The 24,936-nt window shown below is 41.1% G+C and overlaps 1 protein-coding gene across 1 annotated transcript in view; it reads right to left on the reverse strand.

Moving 5' to 3' along the window:
* The window catches only part of LOC115208510 (inactive tyrosine-protein kinase 7), a 40,782-nt gene extending 16,681 nt beyond the window's left edge, over positions 1 to 24,101 (reverse strand). The window contains exon 1 of the mRNA XM_029776633.1: positions 23,582 to 24,101. Coding sequence (XP_029632493.1) covers positions 23,582 to 23,705 — 124 coding nt within the window. The 5' untranslated portion in view covers positions 23,706 to 24,101. The remainder of the gene's footprint in view (positions 1 to 23,581) is intronic.
* Positions 24,102 to 24,936: the final 835 nt, after the last annotated feature.

Raw genomic sequence — 24,936 nt, forward strand, 5'->3', positions numbered from 1 at the left:
AAAAAATGAAATACAAATAAATAAATAGCACAAGTATGCTACACTTTTAATGAGCAGAAAGGATCAATGACTGGCACTCAACTGAGCTGATAGTGTTTTCCCCTAATGTTTTCGTAGGTAGGCGGGCACTGTGCCATCACTTAGTTGACCCCCCTCACCCCACCCTGGCATGCGTACCACCTTACTTTGTCATTTGGCCTCTGTTGGTGTGGAGGTTGCTGTGTTTTACAAAGTGGGGGGGGCAAATCCTGAACAAAACAGTTCAACTGTGCCCAATGCGGCTGCACCTAGTTCTGTCTCTTTTTAATACACATGGACACAATGTCAACACATCACAGGTCGAGAGCGCATACCAACGAAGGGGATGGAATGCGGAGTGGCATCTGCCCGGCTTCAAGAGGATGAGGTATTCATTCATACCCCTCAGCCTTGGATGAATGGGACTCCTGGGTTACCTGGCAAAAGTGACACCGATTAAAAGTGTCTGAACATGCTTGTATTTTACTTACCTTGTATTAATAAAAAAAAAGTTGAAGTATATTAAAAGCAAATTCTTATTTACAATGATGACCTGTCCAATGACTTTGTTCTGGTGGGCTATCATGCTCCCCCTCTGTCCATCCAAAATTAAAAGCCCACAGCCTTGCTAGCTACACAACTCCAGTCAATTACACACTGGAAGTACACAACACGCTGTGTTCTCACTGCTTCGAGAGTGGTTCTAATCATTGTAAGTACCTAGTGGAGTCTAATTGAGACTACAGGAAGGAGAGTAGCCCTTGGTGCCCAATAACACTGCCCCCAAGACTCATCTCTTTGGCTCTGTACTAGCTCTCCCACATCCTGTGATCCACTAATATATATAGCTAGACTGTGTGTGATATTTACACACACACACACACACACACACACACACACACACACACACACACACACCACGGTCTAGCTCGCTCCTCTACAGGGGAGGCCACATTCCAAACTTAGCACAGCCAGAGGGGCAGGACAAGCCATTATCTGTGCCTGTTGCTGCCATGAAGACAAGATCCTCTCAGGGAATACTCTTGATTAAGAGGGTACCAAGACTCAGAAGAACTGAACAGACTAGAGAATAGGGAGCCATTGCTGCAATGTAGGCTACAGCTATTCAGTCTATTCAGACCTCCATTATTCAAAACTACAAGTCACAACAAGTGTAAAAACAGAGCCTGTTGAATGGAGCTGAAGGGTGGGACTAATAACAAGACAACCAATGTAAAACATGCAGGGTCTGTAAAATGTATATAGGTTCAAAACGTTTGTGAAATAGCACAGTTACAAATAGAAATCAAACTGGATGGACATCAGAAATAGAGGAAGGACTAAAAACAAAACATATAACTAATGTAAAATAGATTGTGTATAAAGTGAAGGTAGAAGCCTAAGTGTTGTTTATTAGTTTACTCCAATTGGGGGAGAGGTGGCAGGGTTTGCAGGGAATAAAAAAAAAAAGGTATATACACAGTTGAAGTCGGAAGTTTACATACACCTTAGCCAAATGCATTTAAACTCAGTTTCACAATTCCTGACATTTAATCCTAGTAAAAATTCCCTGTCTTAGGTCAGTTAGGATCACCACTTTATTTTAAGAATGTGAAATGTCAGAATAATAGTAGAGAGAATTATTTATTTCAGCTTTTATTTATTTAATCACATTCCCAGTAGGTCAGAAGTTTACATACACTCAATTAGTATTTGGTAGCATTGCCTTTAAATTGTTTAACTTGGGTCAAACATTTCAGGTAGCCTTCCACAAGCTTCCCACAATAAGATGGGTGGATTTTTGGCCCATTCCTCCTGACAGAGCTGGTGTAACTGAGTCAGGTTTGTAGGCCTCCTAGCTCGCACACACTTTTTCAGTTATGCCCACAAATATTCTATGGGATTGAGAACAGGGCTTTGTGATGGCCACTCCAAAACCTTGACTTGGATGTCCTTAAGCCATTTTACCACAACTTTGGAAGTATGCTTGGGGTCATTGTCAATTTGGAAGACCCATTTGCGACCAAGCATTAACTTCCTGACTGATGTCTTGAGATGTTGCTTCAATATATCCACATCATTTTCTTTCCTCATGATGCCATCTATTTTGTGAAGTGCACCAGTCCCTCCTGCAGCAAAGCACCCCCACAACATGATGCTGCCACCCCCACAACATGATGCAGCCACCCCCATACTTCACGGTAGGGATGGTTTTTTTCGGCTGGAAGCCTCCCCCTTTTTCCTCCAAACATAACGATGGTCATTATGGCCAAACAATTCTATTTTTGGTTCATCAGACTAGAGGACATTTCTCCAAAAAGTACAATCTTTGTCCCCATGTGCAGTTGCAAACCGTAGTCTGCTTTTTAATGGCCGTTTTGGAGCAGTGGCTTCTTCCTTGCTGAGCGGCCTTTCAGGTTATGTCGATATAGGACTTGTTTAACTGTGTATATAGATACTTTGTACCCGTTTCCTCCAGCATCTTCACAAGGTCCTTTGCTGCTGTTCTGGGATTGATTTGCACTTTTCGCACCAAAGTACATTCATTTCTAGGAGACAGAACACGTCTCCTTCCAAAGCGGTATGACGGCTGCATGGTCCCATGGTGTTTATACTTGTGTACTATGGTTTGTACAGATGAATGTGGTACCTTCAGGCATTTGGAAATTGCTCCCAAGGATGAACCAGACTTGGAGGTCTACAATTTTCTTTCTGAGGTCTTAGCTGATTTATTTTGATTTTCCCATGATGTCAAGCAGAGGCACTGAGTTTGAAGGTAGGCCTTGAAATACATCCACATGTACACCTCCAATAGGCTGATTGATATCATTTGAGTCAATCAGAAGCTTCTAAAGCAGTGGTTCTTAACCTGGGTTCGATCGAACCCCAGGGGTTCGGTGAGTCAGTCTCAGGGGTTCGGCGGAGGTCAAGACACACACCCGACTCATATGATTCGTGATGACACGCCCCGCTTGGCCATCATTGGCTGCAGGTGATCACGCAACATCGCTTGGCCTATCTGTGCTGCAGGGAATTTGGCGCGCTCAGTAGTCGAATTGTGACTGTCGTGATGGTACGTCGTGTGATTTCTTTCTTAATATTTTAATCCCTTCATACTAACTATGTCGAGCAAAAAAAGAAAGTGGTCGGACGAATATGTACAATATGGATTCACATGTATAACGGAACGTGATGAGAGTCAGCGTCCTAACTGCATGATTTGCAATGCCAAGTTGAGCAATTCTAGTCTAGCACAGGCAAAACTAAGAGAACACTTCCTTAAGCTGCATGGAGATGGACAATACAAGAACACAACGCTCGCTGAATTCAAGGTGAAGAGAGCCAGATTCGATGAAAAGGCTACTCTGCCTGTTCTCGGCTTTGTACCCATCAACAAACCGATCCTCACAGCATTGTATGAAGTTGCTTACCTGATCGCAAAGCAGGGCAAACCACACACCATTGGTGAAACACTCATAAAACCAGCTGTGTTGAAGATGGCGAATATCATGCTGGGAAAAGCGGCTGAAGTTAAGTTATCCCAAATTCCTCTTTCAAATGACACCATTAGTGACAGAATAGAGGACATGAGCAAAGACATCTTGGCTCAAGTAGTTGCAGATCTGATTTCAAGCCCGGCAAAATTCAGCCTCAACTCGACGAGACCACAGACGTTTCCAATCTAAGCCAGCTTGCTGTATTTGTGCGCTATGTGAAAGACAACGTGATAAAGGAAGATTTTTTATTTTGTAAGCCTCTTACGACAACAACTAAGGCAGCCGATGTGAAGAAACTTGTGGATGACTTCTTCAAAGACAACAATCTTTCGTGGGATATGGTTTCTGCAGTTTGTTCGGACGGAGCTCCAGTCATGCTGGGAAGAAAGTCTGGTTTTGGTGTGCTAGTGAAAGCCGATGCACCACACATCATTGTTACGCATTGTATTCTGCACAGGCATGCGTTGGCAACAAAAACCTTGCCTCCAAAACTGGCAGAAGTATTAAAAATTGTAGTGGAATGCGTGAACTATGTGCGAAATAGTGCTCTGAGGCACCGTATCTTCAGTGAGCTGTGTAAAGAAATGGGCTCTGAATTCGAGGTACTTCTGTACCATTCTAACGTTCGGTGGTTATCCTGGGGACAGGTGCTGAATCGTGTTTTTGCCGTGCGTGTGGAATTAGCCCTGTTTTTGCAAGAGCTCCAACATCGTCATGCAGATTGCTTAAAAAATTCTGAGTTCATTCTCATTTTAGCGTACATGGCTGATATCTTCGCAGCTCTCAATCATCTCAATCAACAGATGCAGGGCGGTGGAGTCAACATCATCGAAGCGGAAGAAAACGGTAGCTTTTTTTGAAAAGCCTTCAGGTTTTGGAAACGACGAACAGAGAACGATAACTTCGCAAACTTTCCCCTGCTGGACGACTGTGTAAGTAAGATCGAAGATGTATCTGGAATCGGAGACATTTCTGTACCCGCGGAACTGAAGCAAGCAACTGCCACGCACTTAGATGAGCTTGCAAAGTCTCTCGACGGATACTTCCCTACAAGAGAGTCATATCCAGCATGGGTGAGACAGCCGTTCACATTTAGTGTTGAGACAACAGATGTCAATGATGAATACCTCGATGAAATCATTGAAATTCAGCAGAGCCAGGTTCAACAGCAACTCTTCAGAACAACAACGCTCTCAACGTTTTGGTGTCAACAAATGGTAACGTACCCTGTTATTGCTAAGAAAGCTCTGGAGATTTTCATACCGTTTGTTACAACATATCTTTGCGAGCAATCCTTTGAGGATGCTGGACATAAAAACGAAGAAAAGGAACAGACTTTGTTGCGAAAATGACATGAGAGTGGCACTTGCCAAGGTGAAGCCGCACATTTCTGAACTGGTCTCTGAAAGGCAACAGCAGAAGTCACACTGATTTGCAGTAAATATTCATTATTATGTTTTTGTTTTTGTGTGAAAATCATGTTTTAATGGTTTTGTTCTTTGAACACTGATGTTGATGCACGGTTCATTTTGTGCACCAGTAAAATATATACCTATGTTTTGAATTTTATTTTTCCAAATAAGAAGGGTTCGGTGAATGCGCATATGAAACTGGTGGGGGTCAGTACCTCCAACAAGGTTAAGAACCACTGTTCTAAAGCCATGACATAATTTTCTGGAATTTCCCAAGCTGTTTAAAAGGCACAGTCAACTTAGTGTATGTAAACTTCTGACCCACTGGAATTGTGATACAGTGAATTATAAGTGAAATAATCTGTCTGTAAACAATTGTTGGAAAAAATTACCTGTGTCATGCACAAAGTAGATGTCCTAACCGACTTGCCAAAACTATAGATTGTTAACAAGAGATTTGTGGAGTGGTTAAAAAACAAGTATTTATGACTCCAACCTAAGTGTATGTAAACTTCCGACTTCAACTCTGTGTGTGTGTGTGGTATATATATATATTTCCCCAAAAAATATGGGGGATTGGAAATGACGCAGGCAATTGCATTGATGGAAGCAACAATCCGCAATATTAAAGCTGACCCACCCTTTAAAGATTTTTTTTTAAACAAAAATATATATAAAAAGAGCCTGTTGATGGTGTCATTCAAGAGCCATTGCAATTGATAAACAAACCAAAATCTAGGCTATTCAATAAATGACCTCTTCTATTTAAAGATAAGAGTTCATTCGGATGTTCTCTCAGAAAACAAAAGAATGGTGATGCCTACTTTTATCATAAGAAGTGGTGAACTAGCGGCCACAGAGAAATCGAACATTTCCTGCATGGTCCCCCTACCAGTGCTGACTTAAAATCAGGGAAATGTGTCTTCTTTCCTCGCATGAAAATGCAGTGGACAGTTCGGGGGTTGTATGTGTACATCTTGCCTGCACTTTATCCACAGGAAAATAAACAGGGTGAATGTTCGTGTGACCTCCAGCGTGCACCGTCAGTCTGTTTGTCGCCTCTTCTGATTGGACTCTGGGGAAATTTACTCGCCAAAGAAATTAAAATCAACAGACATGTGGTGACTCGCCATGTTGCATGGAATCAACTGTGCAGAGTGTAGCTAAGCTAGGTTGTGAGAAAGATGATGCCTAGAACATTTGTTTCATGTAAAGAATTGTTTGACCAGAGATGGTACATTTACCAGAACATCATGTTGGACCATTGGAGTCCAGTAGGCTTTATTTTCAATAGAATTTCAAAATCGTGAGATTCTCTGAGATATCAGGAATGGCAAGACTCTTGCACATTTAAAGTGTCTACAAAATCAGTATCTAGGTGAGGACCCTAGCCTCTACAGAAATGCCTGGCACTGGAACATTCCTAAACCTCTTCCTTGATTCCAGGGCAGGAATTTAGAGTTTGAAGTGACAAAGGTGGCATTCATGGTTACTGGAGCAGTGGAACTATACTAACTGAGTGTAAGCAAACCTGATTGGCTGAAACATGAACCACAAATGGAACCTGCTGCTGCATAAAATGCTGCACATTACATCACATCTGGGATCTGATCAAACATAACCTACCTCCCAAGATTGAGCTAAATAAATATTCATGTGAACCTGAAGATGCAAATCGTGCACCAAATAGGGAAGCAAATAAGTTGGTGTCAATCGATATAAGCCCATTCGGTATAAGTTATGCACCAGGAGCTTTAGGGCACTGGTTTTTCTCTTCCAGCTCGTATAGTGGTACCCTACTAGTCTCAAAGCTCAACTTGGCTCTGTTAGTGCCAAAAAGCTCCTGTGGTTTGTCCTTCTCTCTCACAAAGGAGGGCTTTGATGCACAGCGGTCAATGACCCTCTGGTGTAAAGATACTGGGTCTGTGACCAGTTCCATTTGAGATACCTACAAGGCTTGGTTGCAGATGCAGGGACCTCCCACCAAGCACTATTGACAGTAGGCAGGAAAGATTGGCACAGAAACATTTTAGGTTTAATTCACAAGACACAGAATGCTGTGGAATGTGAAGACGGCTGGGAGAGACCACAATGGCAAACTGCAGAATAAAAATTAGAATGTTACCTTACAACAGAGGAAGCCCACAATGTAACTTCAAACGGACCAATTTCGATGCTATATATCAGGGGTAAGGATGACTCCATGGATGCATGGATATAAGCAGACTCATATTTAACAATGGCGTAGAGTGGATTTGGACCATCTGTCCACTAAAAAGGAGCCAAGCATTAAATTGAGCCATGGTTAAAACAAAACCACCCTGTGAAATATGACCAGAGTGATTTGACCCACCGGACACTGAGGGGGGGGGGGGGTCCATAAATGACAACAGCCTTGTACAGAAATTCGAGCTTGCCACAATTATTACTAAGGTATGTTTCACCATATCCACGGTTCGCTTCACCATACCCACGGTTCGCAAGGCTGAGGAGCATCGTTATGCAAATATACAACAGTGGAAACTGAATCTCCAATTGTCCTCATCTCATCAATTTGAGATTATGCCATGGGAGCATACAAAAAAAACAAATAAGTCATCGAGCTACGTGGCTGTCGAGGGCGAAAAGGCAATTTATTAGAGCATTTATCACTTTCAGCTGCTGATTTCCCTGGGGTAACCTAATAGTCTAGAACGGCCTAATAGTCAGGCAAGGCAGTTGGGCCTGGGGTATCACACTGGGCCTGCACCCCTCAGACAAACTGCCATATAAAGGGTTGTGTGGAGGGGTGCAGTCGAAGGGGGTAGGTGGGGGTTAACAAGGCAAAGCGGAGGGCCCGGGCAGAGAAGGAAGATGTTTGTGCAGCTGCTCCCAAGTCGAGGGACAAAGTGTCAGGCTGGACATGGCTAAACAGGTGCCCGCTCTGAAATGCCTATAGATACTAAGATTAACCAGTGCGGGACGGCAGTCCATTGGGACAGTGCAGTAGGAGTAAGTCACCCTCCATTTAATGACACAGTCCTGATTGACAGACAACAGGGGAGACCTGGAGGGTGCTGGTGTTAAATCCACTCTGATAGGGGCCACGATGCAGAGGTGCAGGATACCAGTGATTTGGTTGCTGGGAGAACATTAGGCCATGCAGAATCTTGGTCAGTCTGTGGCACACAGTCAATGTCTCACGTCAGATGGCGTCACTCCTCCGCGATGCGCGTTCCTCAACCGGTCTCTCTTGTAGGATGTGAAACTCATTCAAATTTTAACATTGAGCATCCGCAATTCAAAAAATTCTAAACAGTTACTAATTTGACATCACTGCGCTCTTGCATGACTTTCCATGAAATAGGAAGAATAACTAGCTAGCAAAATGTTGACAGTGATTTAATAGTTAGCAATTTAAAAAAAAAAAAAAACGGTGGCTATCTCCTGCACAAAGGCTGTGCAAGGACGTTGGTTGCCAGTGCAGTGACTTGATCACCTGTATAGCTACCTTACTGACATAAATGACAGAAAAGTTTGGAATAGCCTATTTAAATGACCCTGAAGTTGTAGACATGCAGCCCCACAATTATGAAGAACTGAGATATCAGAAATCAGTCTGTAGGATCAGCATGTTTAGCTGCAATCGTATCGTTGGGTCAGCTGAGCACAGCAGCTGACTCGGGAAGCTACTGCAATGACTCGTGGCAGAAGAACAGCTGCTTCATGAAAACTCATAATGTAAGCATTAGCTAGCAGTACAAGCTACAGTAGCTTTCTGGAGAGTCAACATTGTGTGCAGCACTAAGTAGCTGGTTAGTTAGCAACACCATTTCAGTCAAAGATGATTTCAGTGACTGGCTCAGCTAACGTTAGCAAGTTAACGTTGGACAAATTTATGTTAGCTTTCGTGATTATAGTAAAAAAACTAGAGGTCGGCCGATTATGATTTTTCAACACCGATGCCGATTATTGGATGGCCAAAAAAAAGGCCGCTGCCGATTATTCGGCCGATATAGATATATATATATATTAAAAATAAATACATTTAAAAAATTAAAAAATTAAAAATAAAAAAAATAAAATAGGCTTTTTTTGGTATATATATTTGTAATAATGACAATTAAAATAAGTGTTCGTTCAGTATTGTTGTAACTTAATATAATACATCAATAAAATCTATTTAGTCTCAAATAAATAATGAAACATGTTCAATTTGGTTTAAATAATACAAAAACAAAGTGTTGGAGAAGAAAAAGTGCAATATGTGCCATGTAAAAAAGCTAACGTTTAAGTTCTTTGCTCAGAACATGAGAACATATGAAAGCTGGTAGTTCCTTTTAACATGAGTCTTCAATATTCCCAGGTAAGAAGTTTTAGGTTGTAGTTATTGGACTATTTCTCTCTATACCATTTGTATTTCATATACCTTTGACTATTGAATGTTCTAATAGGTACTTTAGTGTTGGTAGACTTGAAGTCAAACAGCGCAATGCTTGAAGCACAGCAAAGAGCTGCTGGCAAATGCAGGAAAGTGCCGTTTGAATGAATGCTTACGAGCAATTCAGACTGCTCTATCAAATCATAGACTTAATTATAATATCATAAACACACAGAAATACGAGCCTTTCCTGGTCATTAACCTGTTGGGGGTAGAGGGCAGTATTTACACGGCCGGATAAAAAAAACGTACCCGATTTAATCTGGTTATTACTACTGCCCAGAAACTAGAATATGCATATAATTATTGGCTTTGGATAGAAAACACCCTAAAGTTTCTAAAACTGTTTGAATGGTGTCTGAGTATAACAGAACTCATATGGCAGGCAAAAACCTGAGAAGATTCCTTACAGGAAGTGGCCTGTCTGACCATTCCTTGAGCTTCTTGCCTCTGTTTATTGAAGACTGAGGATCTTTGCTGTAACGTGACACTTCCTACGGCTCCTATAGGCTCTCAGAAGGCGGGAAAAAGCTGAATGATGTCATTCCAGCCCCAGGCTGAAACACATTTGCGCTTTTGGCAAGTGGCCGATCAGAGGACAATGGGCTTAGGCGCGTGCACGAGTCGACCCCATGCTTTATTTTCTTTCGTCTTTTTACCTAAACGCAGATTCCCGGTCGGAATATTATCGCTTTTTTACGAGAAAAATGGCATAAAAATTGATTTTAAACAGCGGTTGACATGCTTCGAAGTACGGTAATGGAATATTTAGAATTTTTTTGTCACGAAATGCGTCGTGCTCGTCACCCTTCTTTACCCTTTCGGATAGTGTCTTGAACGCACGAACAAAACGCCGCTGTTTGGATATAACTATGGATTATTTGGGACCAAACCAACATTTGTTATTGAAGTAGAAGTCCTGGGAGTGCATTCTGACAAAGAACACCAAAGGTAATAACATTTTTCTTATAGTAAATCTGACTTTGGTGAGTGCTAAACTTGCTGGGTGTCTAAATAGCTAGCCCTGTGATGCCGGGCTATCTACTTAGAATATTGCAAAATGTGCTTTCACCGAAAAGCTATTTTAAAAATCGGACATATCGAGTGCATAGAGGAGTTCTGTATCTATAATTCTTAAAATAATTGTTATGCTTTTTGTGAACGTTTATCGTGAGTAATTTCGTAAATTTTTAGTAAATTCACCGGAAGTTTGCCGGGGTATGCTAGTTCTGAACGTCACATGCTAATGTAAAAAGCTGTTTTTTGATATAAATATGAACTTGATTGAACAAAACATGCATGTATTGTATAATGTCCTAGGTGTGTCATCTGATGAAGATCATCAAAGGTTAGTGCTGCATTTAGCTGTCTTCTGGGTTTTTGTGACATTATATGCTAGCTTGAAAAATGGGTGTCTGATTATTTCTGGCTGGGTACTCTGCTGACATAATCTAATGTTTTGCTTTCGCTGTAAAGCCTTTTTGAAATCGGACAGTGTGGTTAGATTAACGAGAGTCTTGTCTTTAAAATGGTGTAAAATAGTCATATGTTTGAGAAATTGAAGTAATAGCATTTCTAAGGTATTTGAATAACGCGCCACAGGATTCCACTGGCTGTTACGTAGGTGGGACGATTTCGTCCCGCCGACCCTAGAGAGGTTAATATGGTCAAATCCAGAAACTATCATTTAGAAAACAAAACGTTTATTCTTCAGTGAAATATGGAACCGTTCTGTATTTTATCTAATGGGTGACATCCCTAAGTCTAAATATTGCTGTTAATAACATTGCACAACCTTCAATGTTATGTCATAATTATGTCCAATTCTGGCAAATTAATTAGGAAGAAATGGTCTTCACACAGTTCGCAACGAGCCAGGTGGCCCAAACTGCTGCATACACCCTGACTTTGCTTGCACAGAACGCAAGAGAAGTGACAATTTCCCTTGTTAAAAGAAATTCATGTTAGCAGGCAATTTTAACTAAATATGCAGGTTTAAAAATATATACTTGTGTATTGATTTTAAGAAAGGCATTGATGTTTATGGTTAGGTACACGTTGGTGCAAGGACAGTGCTTTTTTCACAAATGCGCTTGTTAAAGCACCCGTTTGGTGAAGTAGGCTGTGATTCAATGATAAATGAACAGGCACCGCATCGATTATATGCAACGCAGGACAAGCTAGATAAACTAGTAATATCATCAACCATGTGTAGTTAACTAGTGATTACGTTAAGATTGATTGTTTTTTTATAAGATAAGTTTAATGCTAGTGTAACAGTATAGCTTCCGTCCCTCTCCTCGCCCCTACCTGGGCTCGAACCAGGGACCCTCTGCACACAACAACTGACACCCACAAAGCATCGTTACCCATCGCGCCACAAAAGCCACGGCCCTTGCAGAGCAAGGGGAACAACTACTTCAAGGTCTCAGAGTGAGTAACGTCACCGATTGAAACGCTATTAGCGCGCACCACCGCTAACTAGCAAGCCATTTCACATCAGTTACACTAGCTAGCACCTTACCTTGGTTCCTTGCTGCACTCGCATAGCAGGTAGTCAGCCTGCCACGCAGTCTCCTCATGGAGTGCAATGTAATCGGCCATAATCGGTGTCCAAAAAAGGCAGATTACTGATTGTTATGAAAACTTCAAAATCGGCCCTATTAAAATCGGCCATTCTGATTACTCGGTCGACCTCTAGTCAAAACTACAGAAATACTGCTCATTGAAGCGCAATAATCCTCAGCTAGATGTTTTTAATGGGGCGACTAAGACTTCTTCACCAAAAAAACATTGACAATTGTTTTGATGAGAGACAGTTTTGATGAAGAAATGTAGTTATATTCTCTAAATAAGCGTTGAACAATTAAAAAGGTAAAATACACCGCATTTCAAAACAGTCAGCAATAATAGAAAGATTCACGCCGTGAATTCAATTTGCTAGGTAACAAGGCAGAACAGTTGAATTGTTATGAACACACCTGTCTGTCTCCCACCTGCTTGAACAGCTTGCTAGCCTGTCCACTGTTCAGATGTTCAAATCAAGTGGTTTACCTTATTTCTCAGAATGAGAACAAGTTGCCAATTAATTATATAAATTGTGTTTGAATGCTTATTGCAAATTTATAAAAAAAAAAAATAATGACTACACATATAGTATAACAGTCTTTAGCTAAAATGCTAAACTGAGCATTCATTTTCCAGAACCAATGTTCATTGACACTCCTGCTTTAGTAGTGTCTGCTCTGCGTGCAATTTGAGTACGGTAGTTGAAACATAAAAGGTATCGTTAGAAAGGTTAACTTCTTTATTACAATAAAAATAGTGTCTAAGCGTTTGTGTCCATTTGACAGATTGTTGGACCAAACCTCAAATGCAAATAGCGAGTTTAAACTGCTCGTCAGAGGAAGAATCGATCTCTCAACTTTGTTGGTGTGGCAGGGGGAGGGGCTTGGTGTGTGTGTTGGTGTGGCAGGGGGAGGGGCTTGGTGTGTGTGTGTCGGTGTGGCAGGGGGAGGGGCTTGGGGTGTGTGTTGGTGTGGCAGGGGGAGGGGCTTGGGGTGTGTGCGTAAATAGACAGGAAAAGGCGAAGCAAGAGGTTTCACTCTTGCCCAAAATAAGCTTGCCGCCTGCCTTCTCGAGAAGGAGACGAGAACAAAAAGGCAACATGAGAAAAAGAGAACATAAAATGCTCAAAAACAAAAAATACAAAATAACTTGATTCTTGCGATACAGGCATTTGGAATATCGCACAAAAACATTAACTGGAATTAATTCGATATAGCGCCCAGACCTAGGATGGAACAGTTCTTTGAGTTTGCATTTCAGCTGTCTCTTCTGTCATCACAGAGACCATGGCATGAGACTGTATCAGAGGCCGTTGAGACTTTAAATTCTTGGTGAACCGTTGCTTTCATTTAACGCAGGGGCCCAGCTGTGAGATGGATACTCATCTGTGGCCAAAACATTTATATGAGAATCCCCTGCCCCTTCACTGCACATACAAGGGACAAAACAGCTGGAGGGAGGTGGGCACAGAGATACGGCCATACATGGTCATTTTCTTGGTGGAGATTATGAATGTAAAAGTATTTCATTACATGACACGACTAAGACACAAACACTACAGCCAAGACTAATGAATTTGAGCTGTAAAATAAAACAAATTAAACAACCTAAGCTTCACCCCCCTTCCCCCAAATTGCCACTAAGTGGAACATACCAAGAGTGGTTGACTTTACAACTCCCCACTAAGCATGGCTCCAACCATTTATAAGGGAGGGGGACATTCATTTTCTAAATCAAAAAAAAAAAAAAAGGTCAACGACAATCAGAAATTCAACACTTCTGAGCCATTGGAGAAATTGATGGATTTACAGGGGCAATTCCAAGGTAACGGAATTACGCCATTTCAAAGTTAAACAAACAATAGGCAAAAGTCAATACTAACAATTTCCACTGAAAAATTATAAAACTAATTTAGTGTAAGAACTGTACAGATGCTAACTTTTTTTAACAGAATTACAGTAAAATCTCAGGTTTTTATGCAACTACGTTTCCAGGAAAAATCTTAAATATCTGCTCTGAATTAAAATGTAAAGATGTCCCCAGAAAGAATGGGGTGTCAGCTATGACATAGCACCTTGAGTTTGAAAAAAATCTATTTTGGTTATTGAACTACAGTAAGTGAAGTGGATTTACACCTGATAATGGAATTAGACTGATCTGTATTACAGAAAAGCATAATTATGTATATGAATGTCGGTATTCTGGCAGGTAGGAGCATTGGTCATATAACAGAAAGGATGCTGGATCAAATCCCAGAGCTGACTAGGCAAAAATCTGTCGTTCTGCCCCTGAGCAAGGCAGTTAACCCACTGTTCCTCGGGCGCCAATGACGTGGTTGTCGATTAAGACAACCCCCTGCAACTCTCTGATTCAGAGGGGTTGGGTTAAATGCAGAAGCCACATTTCAGTTGAAGGCATTCAGTTGTAGAACTGATTAGGTATCCCCCTTTCCCCTCATGTTTCACAAGTTTGGACATCACAGCGCACGCAGCACAGTAGACTGCAGTAGAATACACTGTAGTAGAGTACAGTTCAGTACAATATACTGTTCTCTACTGTACTATATTTAGCCGACTAAACGCAACAATTTACGATGGAGTTGAGCAGCGACTAGTGTGTGGGCGGACTGCAGCATAAACACATGAATTGTCCTGTCTAAAAGCGGGCTATTCTTTGGGACTTGAAATGTGTAGTTATACTCCACTGTGCCCTACTAACTGTACTATCAAAACTTGCGAAACATACATCTATGATAGGTTCAGGCCAGGGTGGACTGACCAAATTTAAACTACTTTTCAACATCTGTGGATGTTCGATGTCGGTCGGTGCATTAGGATGCTGGTTACAGGGGGCTCATTGGTAGTGCCAGTAAGAGCTGGGAGAGGTAACATTAACTGGACAGTGTATGTGAGAGAGGTGTTTCACCACTAGACAACAGAAAGAAAACTTATGAGCTGAACATAACAGTATGACAGTGATTTGTGACTATTATGATTTCCCTTTGTAGCCAATTCAGTTGCAGTAATTCCATTACTGATTTTATTGGTAATTCAGTTACCAATCTGGTAATGCAATTACGAGTTTTATTCACTTAATAATTCAAATAAAACTGCCATTAGTAAAATCAATATAATTAATTGGTAGGTCTACCATTACTTGTTAATTCTGTGAACTTTCATTATCCACCCTCATGAGGGAGAGACATTAAAATATCTTAAAGATATGTCCGTTTTTGGTTACGGAATGAAGGGCACAAGGCAATATTTCTTAAACTTTAGAACGTAAACAATTTGTGTGTTGATATCAGTTGGCAGGGGTTTTGATGCATTTCTGATAACATCTACAAGGAAAAAAGTCTTACATTTTGTAAGACATATTTTCTATCTGATCCAGAAATCAAAGCCTTTACTTATGCCTAATTTGACATGCTCCTGGAGAAGAAAAGAAAACCTTTCCTGTGTACCTCCATCATTAGAGTCCAGGGCCAAGTTTACGGCCCTGGAAGAGTCAGGGGTCCAGCCACTTTTCTCATGTGAGCCTTAGGGCTTTCATTTTACTGTTTGCTGAACTGGCTTGAAGGTGATAAAGTAGCCTACTCCCTGTTTTCGAAGGGGGAAATAACAATTGATGCACTAAAGCCAGGTTACCACCCATCTCAACTATGCCGCCCCTCCCCTCCGGACATGGAAGACCATACAGAGTATGTGTTTTCGCTGTGAGATTTAGAATGCGATGCAATTAGCTGTCCCGTGGGGGGGGGCTAATTGCATTGCATTCTAAATCTAGTCACAAATCACAGTTGGGTCACCTGCTACTGTCCTCCCTTCCACTGTCCTACTGTTATGTTCAGCTCATAAGTTATTTCTCTTTCTGCCAGTGTTGACCTCATGCTGTGAGAAGTGCAAGCGACTGATGCGTACCACAGAAAGCGTGGGGCCCCCGACAAACAAACAATTACCAAAACAGCACACAAGGAGGGACAAAATACAATAAACGTTAAGAGCAGAGGATGTTGAAAGTCAGAAAAATGTTTAGGAGACGAGGCTTGGGACGTTCAGTCATGCAAACCGGCAGTTTTTCAGACCTCAAATGTTGATAGTCTTGGCATATTAACCAAGTAATTATTTATTCTCACAAACTAAATTGGTGGGAAGTGTGTGTAGTACTGAAGTTCAATCTATCCTCCACAGTAAATTCCACACGCTTCTCTTTATATTACATAAAATCTAAAAAGCCTTTGGTGCTCGGGGAATGTTGTGGGACTTCTAAATTCGGCTCTGGAAAGAGATGGAGCTTAATGAAAAGCATATGGACTTAAATTTAATTACACAAATTCTGATCTCATAACAAGAACCACTTGTTCTCTCTGCAGAGCACTCAGGAGTGTCACCAGGCAACTTCACATTGGTTCCAGGCAGGCCAATAGACTAAAATTGTCCCTAAAACAAGTCTCTCCAGACAGCCCTTGAGAGGAAAGGGTTCATACGCAACAACGGGCAAAAATCTGGCAAAACATCTAGCAATAAATATTGTTTTACCACAGAGGGACTCAAAAAAGGTACAATCCCTCATGTCCCTAGTTCTTCAAACGGCTCTGACTGAGCTTGTTCTTGAGTGGCGAAGTGTAAAATCAGCACTTCTCCCCTGCTCGTGACCTTTCTGCCCTGGAATCAGTCTGTGTGGGTTTCCCTTGATTGTGGCCTGCGAGCAGCCATTGGTTTACCTCATGTTCAATGAGAGCCATGCATAGTTGTGATTGGCTCTGTCAGACAGGGTTCTTTTCGTCTTGAGGTTGCGCTGTCCATTTCACATGCTATCGTCATTTTAGAGGAGCATGAAGGGATGGCACGGAGATAAACAGTAGACCACTACTTTGTGTATGCTTTATACACTGCATGAGCGATTACTCTTATTTCATTACTTATCATTCGCACAAAACCCAAGCAGTTCTGGGAGTGTGTTATTCAGGGTTTATGTGCAAGTATTTTGATGACATGCTTTTTTCCCCTCTTTATTGTATCTTAAAGTCTTATCAAATGCAATAATTTGTCAGAAAAGTATTCATACATCAGTCTTCAATAAATTAAATCATTAATTTGTCACATGCTTCATAAACAAAAAGGTGTAGACTAACAGTGAAATCCCCTCTAAAAACGGGGGGGGGGGGCTGTAAAAATCTCTGTGGAATTGTGAATGACATCTGCCCAGCTTTCCGAGTGTACTTTACAACATGGAAACAGTCCTCTCCCAGTCAGCAGCACTGAGGTTTGCCAGGGTTACAGGGCTATATGCTCCTTGACTGATATGGTGCCAATGGCTCATGTGGCTGAAAGACAGCCCATGTCCTAGCTTTGGCAGAAAGCACATCTAAAAAGGTTGACATTTTGATAAATCGGTGAAGAAATGTTGACGGTTGACCTCACGCCCAACAGACTATGCTAACGGAGAAGAATGAAGTTAAGTAAAGACAATAATGGAATCATTCTACAAATTGGGTCAAAGTTCTTCTGCAAATGATGACTCAAATCCCAAAGAATGTGCATCTTCCACACAATCTTCAGGTTTTAATCCTTGTTGCAACCAGTGACTCGGCTGTTGCTTTCAACCCAACGTTTCCCGGCTATATAAAGGAAATCGGAGCAGTTTTCAGAAACAGATCCTCCTGAAAATATCCAAATGAGCCTACTTCAAGTGCAAAGCTAAATACAGCTTCTTTTTTACCAACAAAGCTATTTCCTTCAGAGTGAAAAAAATACTACATAAAATAAGCACCCAAGTATGCCAGAGTAATAGTTTCACACACAGATGCAGTTTCCTAAATTGGTTCTAAAGAATGCCCCATTTAGTAGGAAAAACAATAGTGTTTAACCAAATGCTTTGAAATATTTAAAACACATACTACCATGAGTCTGGAAACCAAATAGTTCTGTGCTGGTTGTTGTTTAACAGTTCATCATTAGACAATTCAAAACAGGCAAGTTTTTCACCATTTTGTTCAGGCCATTCCTGGCTGACGCTCCATATCAGACAACTTGACATCTTATGAGCAGAATCTCTTCCTCCTTGCCAAGGCCCTGCTATTTCTCTGCCGGCGAGCAATCTCACGACGGGTGGCATGGTTTACACAGGCATTCATTTCAAACATCTGCCAGGCTGTCATTTTAGTAGCTCATTATGGGCTATCAGATCAAACATCAGTTATGTCAGCCGCTGGCATCGTCTTTCTGCACTGGGTTGGGCGCCAAATATGGAGGGCATTGTGGAAACTAATCACAAGGTTACAACATGCTTTGGCACGACCTTGGCTGGGTTTACCCAGGGTAGATTTACTCAACAAGCAAATGAAGTGGCATCAATCATCCTATGAGTTTGGCATAGAGGAGCATCTACCATATCAGAGGACTCAATTGTAGATGTTACCTTTACATTCCCGCCCCCACCCCATGTAATTTTGAAACCTTGTGTGATATTTTGACTGTAAATACAGTGTCGCTGTTGTATTGCTTCAAATACTGTGCAGCAGTTAATTTAATCATCTAAATTGTGAATCTCCACCGTGACATTTGAATTGTGCATATTTCATTTCTGTGTGTGATGTCGCATAGAGGTTTTCAGGTATTATTTTTACACTTTTAATTATAGTACGACAAATCTTTATACATCAATGCCCTATATCAGGGCTGCCCACTGATTGCTAACACCATTTGCTTTTGCTTACTAACGGGCTATAGTGGTGAGATTGATTATTTCTCACAACAACAAAAACTCCTCAAAATGTAATTTCCAGAACTTACAGTTTAGCTGTAATAAACAAACACTTGTGTGTCTGATGAAACTGCAGCTGCCAGAGGTGTGTCAAAAGAGAACAGTGATGGTTGCCCCTGGCATTTAACTGCACAGTCCCAAAGACCCATGAGAGCTCGGGGGAGTTAGACCAGAGGGAAGAACGTGCCATCACGCCTAATCCAGAACGTGTTTCAAGACATTTCAGCTGCTTCTCCTCCATCCTCACATATGTCACAGACCGGAGTGGCCCTCTCTTTCATACAAGTAGTTGCCATTGGTTTCAACAAGACACACACAGCAGGGACAGATGGCAGTATAGGAAATAAGGACTGGGTTTTGATCAAACCAGCAAATTTGTACAAGCTCTGAAAGTACTACACAAATTGAATAAATGTTGGAAATAAGATACTATAGGCTTAATTCAATGTTTCACCAATAATGCAGTTCCAATGCTGCAAATTGTGACGATTGATCTTATTGTAAACCAAGGAAACTCAATTATCATTATTTTTGTATTTGATTGGTCATCATCACTTCCTCATCTCTGCGATATAGACTGCTGTAGCATCGCCTATGTCCTGTGTGATATAGCCTGCTTGAGCATCGCCTATGTCCTGTGTGATAAACAGTTGAAGTCAGAAGTTTACATACACTTAGGTTGGATTCATTAAAACTCGTTTTTCAACCACTCCACAAATTTCTTGTTAACAAACTATAGTTTTGGCAAGTCGGTTATGACATCTACTTTGCATGACAAGTCATTTTTCCAACAATTGTTTACAGACAGATTATTTCACTTAATCACAATTCCAGTGGGTCAGAAGTTTACATACACTAAGTTGACTGTGCCATTAAACAGCTTGGAAAATTCCAGAAAATGATGTCATGGCTATAGAAGCTTCTGATAGGCTAATTGACATCATATGAGTCAATTGGAGGTGTACCTGTGGATGTATTTCAAGGCCTACCTTCAAACTCAGTGCCTCTTTGCTTGACATCATGGGAAAATAAAAAGAAATCAGCCAAGACCTCAGAAAATTGTAGACCTCCACAAGTCTGGTTCATCCTTGGGAGCAAATTCCACATGCCTGAAGGTACCACGTTCATCTGTACAAATGACGGTATGCAAGTATAAACACCATGGGACAACGCAGCCGTCATACCGCTCAGGAAGGAGACGCATTCTGTCTCCTAGAGATGAACGTACTTGGGTGCGAAAAGTGCAAATCAATCCCAAAACAGCAGCAAAGGACCTTGTGAAGATGCTGAAAGAAACAGGTACAAAAGTATCTATATCCACAGTAAAACGAGTGCTATATCGACATAACCTGAAAGGCCGCTCAGCAAGGAAGAAGCCACTGCTCCAAAACCGCCATAAAAAAAACAGACTACGGTTTGCAACTGCACATGGGGACAAAGAACGTACTTTTTGGAGAAATGTCCTCTAGTCTGATGAAAGAAAAATAGAACTGTTTGGCCATAATGACCATCGTTATGTTCGGTGGAAAAAGGGGGAGGCTTGCAAGCCAAAGTACACCATCCCAACCGTGAAGCACGGGGGTGGCAGCATCATGTTGTGGGGGTGCTTTGCTGCAGGAGGGACTGGTGCACTTCACAAAATAGATGGCGTCACGAGAAAGGAAAATTATGTGGATATATTGAAGCAACATCAAGACATCAGTCAGGAAGTTAAAGCTTGGTCGCAAAAGGGTCTTCCAAATGGACAATGACCCCAAGCATACTTCCAAAGTTGTGGCAAAATGGCCTAAGGACAACAACGTCAAGGTATTGCAGTGGCCATCACAAAGCCCTGACCTCAATCCCATAGAAAATTTGTGGGCAGAACTGAAAAAGTGTGTGCGAGCAAGGAGGCCTACAAACCTGACTCAGTTACACCAGCTCTGTCAGGAGGAATGGGCCAAAATTCACCCAACTTATTGTGGGAAGCTTGTGGAAGGCTACCCGAAATGTTTGACCCAAATTAAACAATTTAAAGGCAATGCTATCAAATACTAATTGAGGGCATGTAAACTTCTGACCCAATGGGGATGTGATGAAAGAAATATATGCTGAAATAAATCATTTTCTCTACTGACATCTGACATTTTCACATTCTTAAAATAAAGTGGTGATCCTAACTGACCTAAAACAAGGAATTTTTACTAGGATTAAATGTCAGGAATTGTGAAACTGAGTTTAAATGTATTTGGCTAAGGTGTATGTAAACTTCCGACTTCAACTGTAGCATCACCTATGTCCTGTGTGATACAGCCTGCTTTAGCATCGCCTATGTCCTGTCCTGTGTCATATAGCCTGATCTAGCATCGCCTATGTCCTGTGTGATACAGCCTGATCTAGCATCGCCTATGTCCTGTGTGATACAGCCTGATCTAGCATCGCCTATGTCCTGTGTGATATAGCTTGTTGTAGCATCGCCTATGTCCTGTGTGGGCTCTGTTGGTTTAAGAGATAGTTCACTCAACTTACAAATGTACCTCACATTAAGGGTAATATTACCAAGAAAAGTATCTATACTAGCATCAGCAGCCTAACACTGGCTGTATAACAAGGTAAACAAACCCAAATATTAGATCGCTGGCCCTCCAGGTACATAGACCACTCTCCAAATATCTATAAGACAAGTTACATTTGCAATCAACGTGAACTATTCCTCTAACTGAAACCTCCTTGGACGCAGGCCATATTCCAGTACTTCAAGGCAAAAGATGTTTCGCATTATACACTGTAGGTCTTAATCAAGACACTGGGCCATCTTGTTAGGCGAAAAGGGCTCACAATATGGTTTTGATGTAAAACTATCTGAAGACATTTTTATTTCCCTCTCTGAAGCCCCAGAAGGCAAACTGTTGATATTTCAAACAATACATGGAGCCTTGCATTTAAAACAGTCCAATAAGACTGGGGGCTTTTTCCACTTAATTATAGTATCAAAATCATACTACAGCGTATCATGCTTCTCAGTCGTCTTAGTTTAGAATAAACAAAAAATGATTGTGAGCCCAAATCAGAGCAAAGGGACATGTGAAGTGAAATGATACTACCTCTGTCTTTCCAATTACAGTGAATGCTTCTAAAGGATTTTTCCCAGACCAATCCTGATTTCCATAACAATGGAAGGAGATAGTCCCCCTCGAGTTCTAAAGATCAAGCAGGCCCCTCAACTACCTGTGAAGTCTCATCAGGCTGCTTTTATCTCTTGGGTTTCCATGCAAATGTAGTGTCATTTCCTCCAGAGACCCTGAGGCCAACGACAAACCCCCAACACACTTTTTCCTCCACGTCTCCAAAAAGATACAAATCCATTGTCTGACTATTTCTCTACACTCCCACTTACCTACAAGAGAAAAAATGTATACAGTAGTCATACATTGGGGAAGAAGAACCAAAGCAATAGCATTGAGCTTGAGCCATGTCACTACTTTGCACAAGAGTACCTTAAACTTTTACAAGTGGCTTTAGCCTGCAGCATAGATAAATGACCCTTCTGCACGCTGTACTACAGTATGTGCCTTAACACATGCATAGGGATCCTACAATTCAGTTATAGGATCTCTATGAACATGTCATTCCTGACAAGCTCTAACAATCAGCCTGTGCTGCCCAATTAGAATTGGAGCTCCGAGATGATTGGAAAAGGTTGGAGCATTAATTACACCTGCTCTCCATGACAGACTGACCAGGTGAAAGCTATAATCCCTTATTGATGTCACTTGTTAAATCCACTTCAATCCGTGTAGATGAAGGGAAGGAGACAAGTTAAAGGAGGATTTTTAAGCCTTGAGACATAGATTGTGTATGTGTGCCATTCAGAGGGTAAAAGGGCAAGACAAAAGTGCCTTTGAACGGGGCATGGTTGTAGGTGCACCGGTTTGTGTCAAGAACTGCAATGCTGCTGGGGTTTTCCACACTCAACATTTTCCTGTGTGTATCAAGAATGGTCCACCATCCAAAGGTCATCCAGCCAACTTAATACAACGGTGGGAAGCATTGGAGTCATCACGGGCCAGCATCCCTGTGGAACGCTTGACACATTGAGTCCATGCCCCAATGAATTGAGCCTGTTCTGAGGGCAAAGGGGGGGTGCAACTCAATATTAGTTAGGTGTTTTTAATGTTTTGCACACTCAGTGTAGGCAACTAACTTCCCCCACTCTCTTCAGCCCAGGTCTGGCCACATTTTATGAAAGAGCCTGTTGAATCAAGCTGAGCAGTAGGGAACCTTCTAAAGCCAGGCCATGCCAACATGAATGTTGCATACAACCAATACAGATCATTATTCTGCCTTCTGCCCAAAAACAGTTCAGTTATGGTCCTGTTATGAGCTCAAATGACATACTGTAAAATCATATTGTTATGGAAATTGAAGGATTAACATGTGTGGCATTGGAAGACAGTTATTTGGGTGCCCTGCAATACTGTCAATTCAAAGAACCAGGCTGAAGGGGATATTACATGGGTCATGACGGTATGCAAACTAACCAACTGGACAATAAAAAATAGAAATGGGTAACAACACGGTTTTCACTGACTATGTTTTCAGTAACATGGAGTTTTTAGGGAGGGGGTGACGAGTTTACTGCCGTTAACTATAACACTAGCCTTTTGCAGACTAAAAGTTAAAACGCCAAGACAACGTTGTTTCAACTTTGTTAGTGGGCACTTTCAACTTGGGCTATTTGATAAATAACCAAGATGGGTTCCTCAGTAGCGTCCTCTAGTCAACATTTTTCTGAAAGAAAGCTTGCTTGTTACATTGATGTAGTAGTCTATAGTAGAACATTGTACCGGCTGATAAGCACACTTTCATTAAACAGATACATTTATAACACCCGACGGACTTGTGGCTACTTTGTGTCTTACCTTTGGTGAAAATAAGAAACAGGGTAGTGGTGTGTATTGTCGGCATGACTCCTTGTCTACGCCTATTCGCCGAGTTCAGGTTACTCTCTGTGAAACATTTATTTTTTGTGGACGGTAACTCCATTATAGAACTCAAGCAAAGTAAGCCAGAACTAAGTTAAATCATTCGCACAAGAAAACTAGACCCGAAACCAAGGGCAGTCAGCGCGAAAACTATCAGCGTTTCACAAGACCTCTAAAACGTACTCCGACAAGAGCAACGATAAACGACTGCTTTGTCTAGTGGTCGTCCGATGATGATACGACTGCTGCACGCGCAATTCGTAAATGTGAAGACGTAGGACCTATTCCATTATTTCAAATAATGACAAGAAAATGCAAAGAAGAAATGTGCCAACATGCCATTCCTTCAACACTATTAAATGAAAGTAGCCTTTTTCTTTTTCTCCCTCTCTCTCTCCTTAGCTCCCACTTTGGATGAGAAGCTTCCGGTGTTTGGAGAAGAGAGGGAGGGGTGAGGGGATGGGGGGCACGAAAGGTAAAAAAAAAAGTAGCCTTAGGTCAAACGTGCCAATTTTGCACTTTTTCTATGCAAACATAACAGGTACACATTTTTCTATAGGCCTAAGCACATACAACTTCTTTTGAATATTTGATTATTTGGATTAAAGGCCAAGGCTATCTTTCGGGCTACATCCTAAACCATTTAAAATACATATCAAATGTAAATATGGATAAGGATAAATTAAGAGACTATTACAAAATTTAATGCAGACAAGGTAGTTGTCAGAAAGGGATACTTTTGTAATTTTAGTTGTGTAAGATTTTTTGGACAGAGGCAGTATACTAATAAGACACACTGTGACATAGCCAAATAACCACAAATATATGAAATGGTATTGACAGGTATGTGAAAAAAATATTTGAAGTAATTCTGAGTGGAAACAATCATGTCCTTCACACCAAGCCACACATTTTTGTTTTAATTTTATTTGCATTTTACATAAAAATACAAATCGTACAGTGCAAAGATTATAAAAGCTGTCATTGTATACAGTGTCTTAAGTATTCACACCCCTTTACTTTTTCCACATTTTGTTATGTTACAAAGTAGGTTGAAACTGTTTTAATTGTATGTTTTTTGTCATTGATCTACACAAAATACTATGTAACGTCAAAGTGGAAGATTTTTTTTTACATTTATAAAAACATATATGTAAACTAAAACGCTAATGTATCTTGATTAAGTCTCAGAACTGCATTGTACAATATTTGCCCATTATTATTTTTAAAGTTCTTCAAGCTCTATCAAGTTGGTTATAGATCTTTGCTAGTCAGCTATTTTCAAGTCTTGC

The sequence above is a fragment of the Salmo trutta genome, chromosome 14, assembly GCF_901001165.1.
Source record: "Salmo trutta chromosome 14, fSalTru1.1, whole genome shotgun sequence".
In the NCBI taxonomy this organism is placed as follows: domain Eukaryota; kingdom Metazoa; phylum Chordata; class Actinopteri; order Salmoniformes; family Salmonidae; genus Salmo; species Salmo trutta.